Below are 13,229 nucleotides of genomic sequence, written 5' to 3' on the forward strand. Positions count from 1 at the left end.
TTTTTTTGGAATTTTATTTATTTTTTTGGATTTTTTTTTAAAGAATAGAAGATTAGGTTTAGTATGAATAAATTGATTGATTGATATTCTTTCTGCGCATGGAATTTTTTCAAAAATCCCTTATAGATCGTCTGAACTCTGTTTGAAGAAAAAATAAAGTTTTCCAGCAAAAATGCCACACACATGATAGTGAGAAATGCTTTCTATCGTTGCTTACGTGAAGTTTTGTAGAAGAAGCATGAAGGGAAAACAGTTATAACATGATCATGCACATGCATGAACATTTTTTCAAGGTCTAAAATTCGGATGGGGGGATACCCTATTCATAGCCACATGCAAAAGGTTTTAATTGGAGGTTTTAATACCACTCGGTGGTGCTTACCAAGGAGAAAACACTTGAATTTTACACCTGAAACAGCAGATTTTAAAATATTATTTCAAGAGTATTTTTATTCAAAAGACAACAATTTATACTCACCCTTCCCTAGATTTTGAAAAATACCTTGGCCGACCCCTTAAAAATTTTGTGAATGGACACCATCTATCAATAAGAACTACAACTGTCTGATATATTAACTCATAAGAGTTTTATTAGTAAACGATTTTGTTCATGTTTATTAATTGAAAGGATTTAATAATATTTTTTAATCTAGGTATGGTAATTTACGTTGAAAAACAATATTTTTAATTAAAACAAGATTTAAATCTTTGGAAAAATTTATCGTTTACTTCAAAAACTGAGGAAAAAAGGGGCACCTCTCCCTCTTTCTCCGAGTAAGAACCTAACTTTATTAAGTTTTTATTGTAAGAGGAAAAGAAAATGGAAATAAAAGGAAAAAGAAATTTTTTTCTAAAGAATAGCGTAAAAAAAAAAAAGAGAAAAAAAAAAAAAAAAAAATAGAGCGTAAAAATAATTTTAAAATCGTTTTGTTAACTTGGCTCCAAGCGAAAATAGGTGAAAGTAGCGAAATAATTTACATTGATGTTTAGATAAAAATTCTGGAATGGTGTGTTATGGTTACAAATATAAAAAAGAAGATTTTATTTCTACAGGAGAATGATAACCTAAGGAGAGGGGGAAGCATACAGCTGTCCTCCTCCTGGGAAGGCCACAAAGAACATGTAGACCAAACATTTAAACAATTTAAACATAAGTACGACGTCCTTATGGCAAAAAGAAGTATTTTTGACGCCCTGAAAAAATTGAATAGAAGATATACGAAGGATTTACCCCTATGAAAAATTTTGACACAATTAGTATGGGGCAACAAAGGTTTCAACAGAGCATATTATATTGCTAAAATAAATGAAGTTTAGCTAAAAAACAAACAGGAAAACAACAATTTTATTTCTCTTATTAGGTTAGGTCTAGCTCTCCAACTTCTCTAATTCTGAATCCACAGTTTTTTTCTTCTACAGATTTACAGTCACATTTGCTACTTTTTCAAATGTCTTATGATAATGATGAAAACAATTTAGAGCAATTAGATGCAATTATTTTTTTCTCAAAATGGACAATCTAACTATTAAAGAAAAATCCTTCGGAATGGGAAAAGTATCAAAACGACAATTTCAAGAATACACTTGTGAATGAATTTAGAAGAATATCAATGATTGTAGCAAATTATAATTTACCTTAAATTTTAATTATTATTCTAAAGATATAATATTGAAACATGACAAATAATTGAAATAATATATTAATGTAACAATTTAAACTAATCATTCTGAAGCAACGTTTTGTCTATGGAGTCCCCTTTTCTTCCCTGTGCTATTTTTAAAATTCTCTTTAATAAGTGGAAGTTAACTAATTTATTTTCCTCCTAACGTGAAACTTAGATGGCGTCCATAAAACAGCTTGCAACATATTGGATAATTCAGAAAAAAAAGTGACTGATGGACATTTCAGCAAAAACAACCTTGTGCTTTTCATCAATTGAACAATAGTTTGTCTTAAAAGATTTCTTCGGATCACACATTTACACTGCAAACACAAGAATTTTACTGACAATTGAATTTGTCTAGGAGCGGTTGCCTAGTACATTGCGCTCTAGGCTACTTACTATACGAACATCGTTCTACTCGAATTTTCACATATTGACAAGTCGGTTATAGATGGCACTGTAAAATATAAAGCCAAATTTCCAAGTTTCTATCTGCTTTTCTTTTCACTTTTAAATACAAATAGAGGAACAGAACATATATAATAGCTTTTCGTATTTGTGATAGCACAAGAGTTTATCAAGAAATTGTTTTCAGTGCGTAATTAAAACAGTACAGGTACGTTTCTTTAAGGCTTTTTTCGTAATTCCATTTCCTAGATTTTAACTAATACAACAGAAAATTGGCTTTGAAATATCTGCATACTCGATGTGCCATATCCAACAATCTTAGGCTACGTCTCTTACATTGATTTTTTATTTGCATATTAATCACACGAATACAAACGAATTTGATTTACTGACAGTACAAAAAGCAAAATAATATTTGAAAAACAAGCCTGGGATTAAAACAAAATTATAAAAGATTATAAATACTAACAATAACACTAACAAGATACAGTTTCTAAATCAGAATATGATAGACAAGTACAAGTACAACTAACGATAAAACAGTTGGTCATCTTTTCTTCACCATCTAACACCTCTTTACGGCCTTTTTTCTTAGACCAAATTGCAAAGAAGTTTCAACTTTTTCGGGTCATTTTCAACTTCAACATTTTCAGTTTCAACTTCCACATCTAATCTTAGATCTTAATTCACTTTTCTTTCTACCTTACGCACTGCCCAGCAAACACATTCTTTGCACGGTCTCAATAACCCCCCAAAAATGCAATCCAAGGAATTTAATAACAGAATATTTGGGTTATGAGAATTTTTTCTATTTATATATATATATATATATATATTATATATATATATAAAAAAAAAAAAAAAAAAATATATATATATATATATATATATAAAAATATATATATATATATATATATATATATATATATATATATATATATATATATATATATATATATATATATATATATATATATATATATATATATATATATATATATATATATATATATATATATATATATATATATATATATAAACTATTTTTATGAAAATGAAAGTCACAAGTTGAGCAATCTTCTACTTCCATATATTCTGAAACGGTCTCTTCATACCCGTAAAGCACTATTGTTCAAGATAGTTGTTAGTAGTAGTAGTAGTTTTCTTTTAGTTGTTTCAAAAATATGAAGGTGTGCTGTAAAGTATAGTATTGAAAAATACCTGTTAATTGGGTATTTGAAGGGATCTGCAAACTGCCCCCTATACAGTCTCACGGAAGAAGTTCAATCATCACAATCGAATGTATCAAACCCCAAAACTGAATTTGCCTTTTCCACAAACTAAGAATCAATGGGCTAGGATTTAGCAAGCTCGTGTGATGACTCATATATAATTGCATTACGACAGCCCAGTTATTTTATCTCTCAAAAATATTGCCTTGACAATGAGTGTTTAGCTTGTAACTGAAAATTATGCTGAGGTAAATCTAAGCAAAGAGGAAAAGGGAAATTTATCTGATAAAAAAAAGGCACAGGCCGCAACTTATAGTATTTAAGCAATACCTGTCAATTGGGTATTTGAAGGGATCAGCAAACTGCTCCCTGTATAATCTCACAGAAGAAGTAATAGAATTTGTGACCCAGTAAACCATCACATTTGTCAGGAGCTCATCCATGGTAAATTTTTCAGTTAGACCACCATCTTCTTTGTACATCCATGTTTTATTTGTCCATGTGGAAAATTTTTCAATGATATATGCAGCAAGCCCCAGAGGAGAGTTATTAAGTCCAACACCTAAAAAATAATACGTTTTTAAAGTAAAGAAAATTAAACAAGTCAAAGTAAAATCACAATTAAAGAAGACATTATCAAGGACTACGATCCGGATTCTAAGGTCCTTGACTGGCACCAAGTCCCCTCATAAACTCAACTAGAGCGAAGCAGAGAAAAGAAATAAGAAAAAAAGGTAAATTCATAAAATACTAAAACTACTACTAACAACTCACTGCAGCACCAAGACACCGGAGGCCAAAACAGCTAAGCACTCTCCTCTTCTTTCCCAGTCTATTCAAAGCCCCCCACTTTACACCCTCACAAAAAGTTCCATTTTTTAGTCCTCCCTTACGACTTCCTCCCACCCCGTTTGGGGCAAACCACTTTTAGTTTGGTCCTAGATGGTTGGCTAATCTTTGGCTAGAAGGATAATCTTTGGCAATCCGTCATCCTTCATCCACAGAATCTGCAAAAAGTTTGATTAATTTGTTAGATGAAAAGACAATTTATTTACTACCTAGCTCATATTACTTGATTCTTCATTCAACGTTCTTCCTAAATATGGTAACTGCTGCCTTCCAAATGGCGCCAAGCTCAAAAGGCTCCTCCATTGACACATGAGTACTTAAGTGGTTGAGCTAATGCCAGACGAAACCCTTTGAATCAAAATCAATACTCAATTGATATTTAAGAGTCATCTATTCTGATTAATATATTTTTATGATTAAATGGGGTAAACTAGCTAATCTACCTACAAAAGCTTCATTTGATTCTCTCTCCTTCTTTGTACTAAACTTGGACTTGGCAGCTATGGACAAAGAAGTTATTTAATAGATTGCAATAAATCCATACATTTTACATAGATGGTGGTGAAACATCAAAATAAACATTGGGTTTTGAACCGAATGGTGTGCTTTTTCTTAGTTACAACAAAAACCATAAGTTATAAGGTTTCTATTTAAGGGCACTTTTAAGGGTTCAAAATGGAATATGTGACAGTACCGACTATATATTTGATAATAGAGCTGAGTAGCGAACCAAACGGTAATGATATTCCCTTTAGCTAAGAAATTCATCAATCATTCGACGAATTTAACAAAAAAAGACTATAAACCCATGTTTCATTAGAACTAAGACTTTGCCAATTTTTGGTGTGAATACGCTGACAAATTAGGTCTGGGGAAGGGGATCATTGGCCCTAGACCTATGATAAGTAATTCAAATTTTATTAAAAGGAGTCAGTAGCTACGGCTACAAGCTTCTACTAGTACTAGATAGCCTGCTTCTACTAGCCAGCCGTAGCTTCAGCTGGCTTCTGTTAGTTTTTTTCGCGTTTTATTTATGAAGGATGATGTTTTCTGAAAGTCACATTTTCAGCCAAGCAGCTTGGTTCAAACGACCAAGCAGAACGTACTTGAATGAGATGGGAATAAGCCACAAGAAACTATAATGATGAAGTGTGAGATACACGGGAGGGGGTACAGAGTGAAGCCTTGACTATTAGGTTAGACGATGAGCAAGCGTAGCTGAGTCAGGTTCAAATGGCTTGATGATACGATGGGTTTATTATTAGTAGTAGCAGTATTTCCTATTCTAAAAAAAACTAAAGTTTCAAATAAAAAGCAATTTTGAGCTTTGAACGAGATGACATCAGCTCAAATAAGAAGTTAAAATATAAAAATTAAAAAATCACTTTAAAAATTTGACCTTTTTCTCATCTGTAGTACTGAGAAAACATATAACAGAAAGAGAAAAAACAAGAGCTTTTACGGATAATGCAGCCTTCTTTCCATTGATATATTTTAAAAACCAGGGTTTATGGTTTTTCTTCAACCTCCGTAATTTAAACAAGACGTTGACAGGGAATCAATGTCTTAGCATATTTCTTGCTTATAATTTTTACAGCAACTTACAAAACTCCCTCCATTTAAAATTATTTTGTTGTGACTACTACTACTACTGCTATCTCTACTACTACTACTACTACTATTAGCTTATCACATACCCAATATAACAGAAGCTAACAGAGCTCTACAAGATCCTCTTCTACCCCAGTCTGGTCAGAGCTTCACTCTTTAATCTGTCCCATAAAGTTCTTATTTCCCATAAATCCTTTCTTAAAAGCATTATACACTAAATAAAAAAAACAACTATGCAAATCATCAAATTCTGAGCTGATGTTGTCGAAACGAATAAACAACAAAACAAATTTGTCTCATAAAAAAAAGAAGAGAAAAAAACTGTATATAGTTGCTTCTTTAAGCAGCCATGAAGGGTTATCCACTATGACAGTACTGTTTAAGCTAGATTTTTTTCTCTCTCTCTCTCTCTTTTTATATGCATAAAAGTTGATATGCAGCTCACTCTTCCCGATTTTTAGTTTTTTGTTTTATATTTCATCATAATTTATATTATGCTTCATTTATATCTCATATTATGTTTCGCTTATTTTATATTTTAACAACTTACGGAATCAATTAACAGTGGTATGAACAGAGGTAAAACACATTTTTCTGTATATTCGCAAAGCTTTCGATACATTTGATTTTCAAACACTACTAAGTCTGATGGAGTCATTAGGTGTCCGTGGGCTGAAAAGTGTTTAAAGTGGTTTGAAAGTTATACAGGAAAATCCCTAAAAGTAGTGTTTGAATGATGTCAACTCAGCAGCATTTCCAGTGACGTGTGGAGTACCACAAGGATCAGTGTTAGGTCCGCTGCTTTACCTCATCTATATGCGTCTATATTTGAAAGGTGTGTGTCTTATCTCATTTGATGATGATACCGTTTTCATTGTGTTTGCCTCATCTGTGAAGGACCTGGTTAGAAAAGCGAATATCGCATTGGAAAGGCTAGAAATTTTCACTTCATTAAGTCTATTGGGTGTAAATGTTCGCAAGTCATTTTTAATGACGTTCTGTAGAGTTAGTACACCACTAGATGTGTCTGGCCGATAACTTTATGTGGTAATCCAGTTCATCGAGTTGATGATCTCCGCTACCTTGGTTTTTATCTTGACATCCATCTGGCATGGAAATGTCACAGTGACGCAACTTCATCCAAAATTAGCTGGGCGGTAGGCATACTTCGACGTCTGCAGAACTTTCTCCCACAAAGAATATTTCTAACCATATATTATTTTTTGGTTTGTTCATATATCTCCTACGGTTGCCTCCTATGGACCAGCAACTTCTTATGCAACTATAGAAGAGTGCCAGTTCAATAAAATAGAGCTGTTAGAAAAATCGGTAGGTATGTCCAGGATATACATGAAACCTGTGCTTATTTTAGGTCCCTGAAGCTCCTTAATGTCGGTCAGATAAGAGATTATCAAGCTGTAGTATTTGCGTTTCAGTTTAAGAATGGTTTAACCCCTGATATTTTTAAGAGTTTTTTACCAAATTAATAGTGACCTGCATAATTATGGAACTAGGCAAAGTGATAATATAGTTGTTGATTTGCGTCGTAGCACCAGGTCTTCATTTTCAATGAAACACCTGGGTCCATATGTAGGGAATTAGCTACCATTGAACATTCGGTTGGCAGAACACATACCACAGTTTAAAAAGAATTTAAAAGATTATCTTTTGGGGGGAAATTGTTAAATTTTATTATGGCTGGTAAGTTGGGTCGGGGAGGAAGAGGAGCTGGATAGATAAGGGTGGGCAGGGGCTAAGGTGGGGCTATGAGGGCAGGGTGGGGTGGGGGAGGGGAGATGAGTATTGAATAGTGATGGTGACTGGATTTGTTATTATTATTGTTCTTTTATATTCTTATTTGTCTATTGTTATTTTGATTCAGTTATTTATTTATTCATCTATTTTTTTTATATATATAAAGGTTATAGTCTATTTATTTTTGGATTATTTATAATAGTTTTAATTAAATAGTTGAGGTTTAAGTAAAAAGTCGAGTTAAAAGGTAAGCAGTTACGTGGACTTTCACGGGACCGCAACCCCTCCTAGGTTTTCTCCAGCGCGAAAGTGTGGTTTAATTTATTTGTTTGTTTTTGAATGTGGATTAGTAAACTTATGAGCTTATGAAATAAAATCTAATATAAGATACTAAGAAATAAATATATAAAAATAAATATAAGAAATTAACATATAACAAATATAACATATAATAAATATAATATAGTAAATAATAAATATAATATATAATAAATAAATATAAGAAATAAATATAAGAAATATGTATAAGAAATAAATATAAGAAAATAAATATAAGAAAATTTTACGTGACCGCAACCCCTCGTAAGTTTTCTCCAGCGCGAAAGTTTTGTTTAATTTATTTGTTTGTTTGTGAATGTGGATTAGTAAACTTATGAGCTTATGAAATAAAATCTAATATAAGATACTAAGAAATAAATATATATATAAAAATAAATATAAGAAATTAACATATAATAAATATAATATATAATAAATATAATATAGTAAATAATAAATAAAATATATAATAAATAAATATAAGAAATAAATATAAGAAAATAAATATAAGAAATATTTTACGTGACCGCAACCCCTCGTAGGTTTTCTCCAGCGCGAAATTTTTGTTTAATTTATTTGTTTGTTTGTGAATGTGGATTAGTAAACTTATGAGCTTATGAAATAAAATCTAAAATAAGATACTAAGAAATAAATATATATATAAAAATAAATATAAAAAATTAACATATAATAAATATAATATATAATAAATATAATATAGTAAATAATAAATATAATATATAATAAATAAATATAAGAAATAAATATAAGAAATATGTATAAAAAATAAATATAAGAAAATAAATATAAGAAATATTTTACGTGACCGCAACCCCTCCAACGTTTTCTCCAGCGCGAAAGTTTTGTTTAATTTATTTTTTTGTTTGTGAATGTGGGTTAGTAAAATTATGAGCTTATGAAATAAAATCTAATATAAGATACTAAGAAATAAATATATATATATATAAAAATAAATATAAAAAATTAACATATAATAAATATAATATAGTATAAACAGTAAATATAATATATAAGAAATAAATATAAGAAATATGTATAAAAAATAAATATATGAAAATAAATATAAGAAATATTTTACGTGACCGCAACCCCTCCTAGGTTTTCTCCAGCGCTAAAGTTTTGTTTAATTTATTTGTTTGTTTGTGAATGGGGATTAGTAAACTTATGAGCTTATGAAATAAATTCTAATAACAGATACTAAGAAATAAATATATATATATATATATATATATATATATATATATATATATATATATATATATATATATATATATATATATATATATATATATATATATATATATATATATATATATATATATATATATATATATATATATATATATATATATATATATATATATATATATATATATATATATATATATATATATATATATATATATATATAAATAAATATAAAAAATTAACATATAATAAATATAATACAGTAAATAATAAATATAATATATAATAAATAAATATAAGAAATATGTATAAAAAATAAAAGTAAGAAAATAAATATAAGAAATATTTTACGTGACCGCAACCCCTCCTAGGTTTTCTCCAGCGCGAAAGTTTTGTTTAATTTATTTGTTTGTTTGTGAATGTGGATTAGTAAACTTATGAGCATATGAAATAAAATCTAATATAAGATGCTAAGAAATAAATATATATATAAAAATAAATATAAGAAATTAACATATAATAAGTATAAAATATAATAAATATAATATAGTAAATAATAAAAATAATATATAATAAATAAATATAAGAAAATAAATATAAGAAATATTTTACGCGACCGCAACCCCTCCTAGGTTTTCTGCAGCACGAAAGTTTTGTTTAATTCATTTGTTTGTTTGTGAATGTGGATTAGTAAACTTATGAGCTTATGAAATAAAATATAATATAAGATACTAAGAAATAAATATATATATATATATATATATATATATATATATATATATAAATAAATATAAGAAATTAACATATAATAAATATAAAATATAATAAATATAATATATAATAAATAAATATAAGAAATAAATATAAGAAATATGTATAAAAAATAAATATAAGAAATATTTTACGTGACCGCAACCCCTCCTAGGTTTTCTCCAGCGCGAAAGTTTTGTCTAATTTATTTGTTTGTTTGTGAATGGGGATTAGTAAACTTATGAGCTTATGAAATAAAATCTAATAAAAGATACTAAGAAATAAATATATATATATATGAATATAAGAAATTAACATATAATAAATATAATATATAATAAATATAATATAGTAAATAAAAAATATATTATATAATAAATAAATATAAGAAATAAATAAAAGAAATATGTATAAAAAATAAATATAAGAAATATTTTACGTGACCGCAACCCCTCCTAGGTTTTCTCCAGCGCGAAATTTTTGTTTAATTTATTTGTTTGTTTGTGAATGTGGATTAGTAAACTTATTAGCTTATGAAATACAATCTAATATAAGATACTAAGAAATAAATATATAGATAAAAATAAATATAAGAACTTAACATATAATAAATATAATATATAATAAATGTAATATAGTAAATAATAAATATAATATATAATAAATAAATATAAGAGATAAGTATAAGAAATATTTATAAAAAATAAATATAAGAAAATAAATATAAGAAATATTTTACGTGACCGCAACCCCTCCCAGGTTTTCTCCAGCGCGAAAGTTATGTTTAATTTATTTGTTTGTTTGTGAATGTGGATTAGTAAACTAATCAGCTTATGAAATAAAATCTAATATAAGATACTAAGAAATAACTATATATATATAAATAAATATAAGAAATAAATATAAGAAATATGTATAAAAAATAAAAGTAAGAAAATAAATATAAGAAATATTTTACGTGACCGCAACCCCTCCTAGGTTTTCTCCAGCACGAAAGTTTTGTTTAATTTATTTGTTTGTTTGTGAATGTGGATTAGTAAACTTATGAGCCTATGAAATAAAATCTAATATAAGATGCTAAGAAATAAATATATATATAAAAATAAATATAAGAAATTAACATATAATAAGTATAAAATATAATAAATATAATATAGTAAATAATAAAAATAATATATAATAAATAAATATAAGAAATAAATATAAGAAATATGTATCAAAAATAAATACAAGAAAATAAATATAAGAAATATTTTACGTGACTGCAACCCCTCCTAGGTTTTCTCCAGCGCGAAAGTTTTGTTTAATTCATTTGTTTGTTTGTGAATGTGGATTAGTAAACTTATGAGCTTATGAAATAAAATATAATATAAGATACTAAGAAATAAATATATATATATATATATATATATATATATATATATATATATATATATATATATATATATATATATATATATAAAAGAAATATAATAAATAACATATAATAAATATAAAATATAATAAATATAATATATATAATAAAATAAATATAAGAAATAAATATAAGAAATATGTATAAAAAATAAATATAAGAAATATTTTACGTGACCTCAACCCCTCCTAGGTTTTCTCCAGCGCGAAAGTTTTGTTTAATTTATTTGTTTGTTTGTGAATGTGGATTAGTAAACTTATGAGCTTATGAAATAAAATCTAATATACGATACTAAGAAATAAATATATATATAAAAATAAATATAAGAAATTAACATATAATAAATATAATATATAATAAATATAATATAGTAAATAATAAATATAATATATAATAAATAAATATAAGAAATAAATATAAGAAATATGTATAAAAAATAAATATAAGAAAATAAATATAAGAAATATTTTACGTGACCGCAACCTCTCCTAGGTTTTCTCCAGCGCAAAAGTTTTGTTTAATTTATTTGTTTGTTTGTGAATGTGGATTAGTAATCTTATGAGTTTATGAAATAAAATCTAATATAAGATACTAAGAGATAAATATATATATAAAAATAAATATAAGAAATTAACATATAATAAATATAATATATAATAAATATAATATAGTAAAAATAAATATAAGAAAATAAATATAAAAAATATTTTACGTGACCGCAACCCCTCCTAGGTTTTCTCCAGCGCGAAAGTTTTGTTTCATTTATTTGTTTGTTTGTGAATGTGGATTAGTAAACTTATGAGCTTATGAAATAAAATCTAATATAAGATACTAAGAAATAAATATATATATAAAGATAAATATAAGAAATAAATATAAGAAATATGTATAAAATATAAATATAAGAAAATAAATATAAGAAATATTTTACGTGACCGCAATCCCTTCTAGGTTTTCTCCAGCGCGAAGGTTTCGTTTAATTTACTTGTTTGTTTGTGAATGTGGATTAGTAAACTTATAAGCTTAAGAACTTATGAAATAAAATATAATATAAGATACTAAGAAATAAATACATACAAAAATAAATATATATATATAGAAACATAAAAAATGGATAAATAAATCATAAAATTAACATGATCACAAAAAAATGTATAAAAGCCTTTATACAAAATTATAAGAACTCCTTCATATGATTACTCCTTCGTGAACTTAAAAGAAGGAGTAAGAACTCCTTCATACTCCTTCGTTGAAGGAGTACTCCTTCATAAGAAATTCTGTTAAATACACTACCTAGAGTATCAGGCTTTGTTGCTTGAAGATGCAAATACCCAGTTTCTCGGACAAGAGTCTCCAGTTTTTTTCTTAATGGGTACAGTAAATGTTGGTGTTCCTTCTCAATCACTAAAGAGGGGAAAAATGATCCAATGAAGGCCTTTAGTGAAGCCATAGGTGTGTTAATAATGGCCATATTGAGGTGAAGTCCAAGGAGCCTGCCAAAAAAAGAAGCTGCTCTTACTAAAAATTATCGAATATTATGGGAAGTATAAATTCCTGCAAAAAAGGAGGTAATTACATATAGTAGATGTGGAATATTGACAAATTTTTGAATGTTTTTCTTTTTAGAAAGATCAAGTGTCCATTTTATTATGTTTTTTAAGTTTCCTTGTATATTCCAACGTATTTCCTTGTGCGTTTCTTATGTTATTTGTCCGTTTCCTTATGTATTTCTTATGTTTTGATACTTGGTTATGTCTGTTGTGTCTATGTATAAAAGAAAAATTTAGCAGGACTTGTACACCCAGATTATGCAAGGGAGTATCTCGTGCATAATTTGGTGAGTTGGTGTATATTCATCTTTCTAGTGAAATTTTTTGAATATAGAAAGTGTCCAAGCTCAGAACAACATTTCTCCAACCAGCGTGATAAAATTGACATAAATTAGACATAGTATTTGTTGACAATACTTAGGATCAAATCGGTGTAGATGTAGGCTATTCAAGCCAATTTCTAACAATT

The 13,229-nt window shown here is 27.3% G+C and overlaps 1 protein-coding gene across 1 annotated transcript in view; it reads right to left on the reverse strand.

Moving 5' to 3' along the window:
- LOC148945131 (juvenile hormone epoxide hydrolase 2-like) overlaps window positions 1–13,229 on the reverse strand; it is a 47,231-nt gene that overhangs the window by 878 nt on the left and 33,124 nt on the right. The window contains exons 3-4 of the mRNA XM_089099283.1: window positions 12,504–12,703; window positions 3,635–3,866 (exon numbers count right to left, since the gene is read on the reverse strand). Of these exons, the coding sequence (XP_088955409.1) occupies window positions 3,635–3,866; window positions 12,504–12,703 (432 nt within the window). The remainder of the gene's footprint in view (window positions 1–3,634; window positions 3,867–12,503; window positions 12,704–13,229) is intronic.

Source organism: Artemia sp. Qi Xiang Cuo, chromosome 13 (assembly GCF_049724085.1).
Source record: "Artemia sp. Qi Xiang Cuo chromosome 13, ASM4972408v1, whole genome shotgun sequence".
Taxonomy (NCBI): Eukaryota; Metazoa; Arthropoda; class Branchiopoda; order Anostraca; family Artemiidae; genus Artemia; species Artemia sp. Qi Xiang Cuo.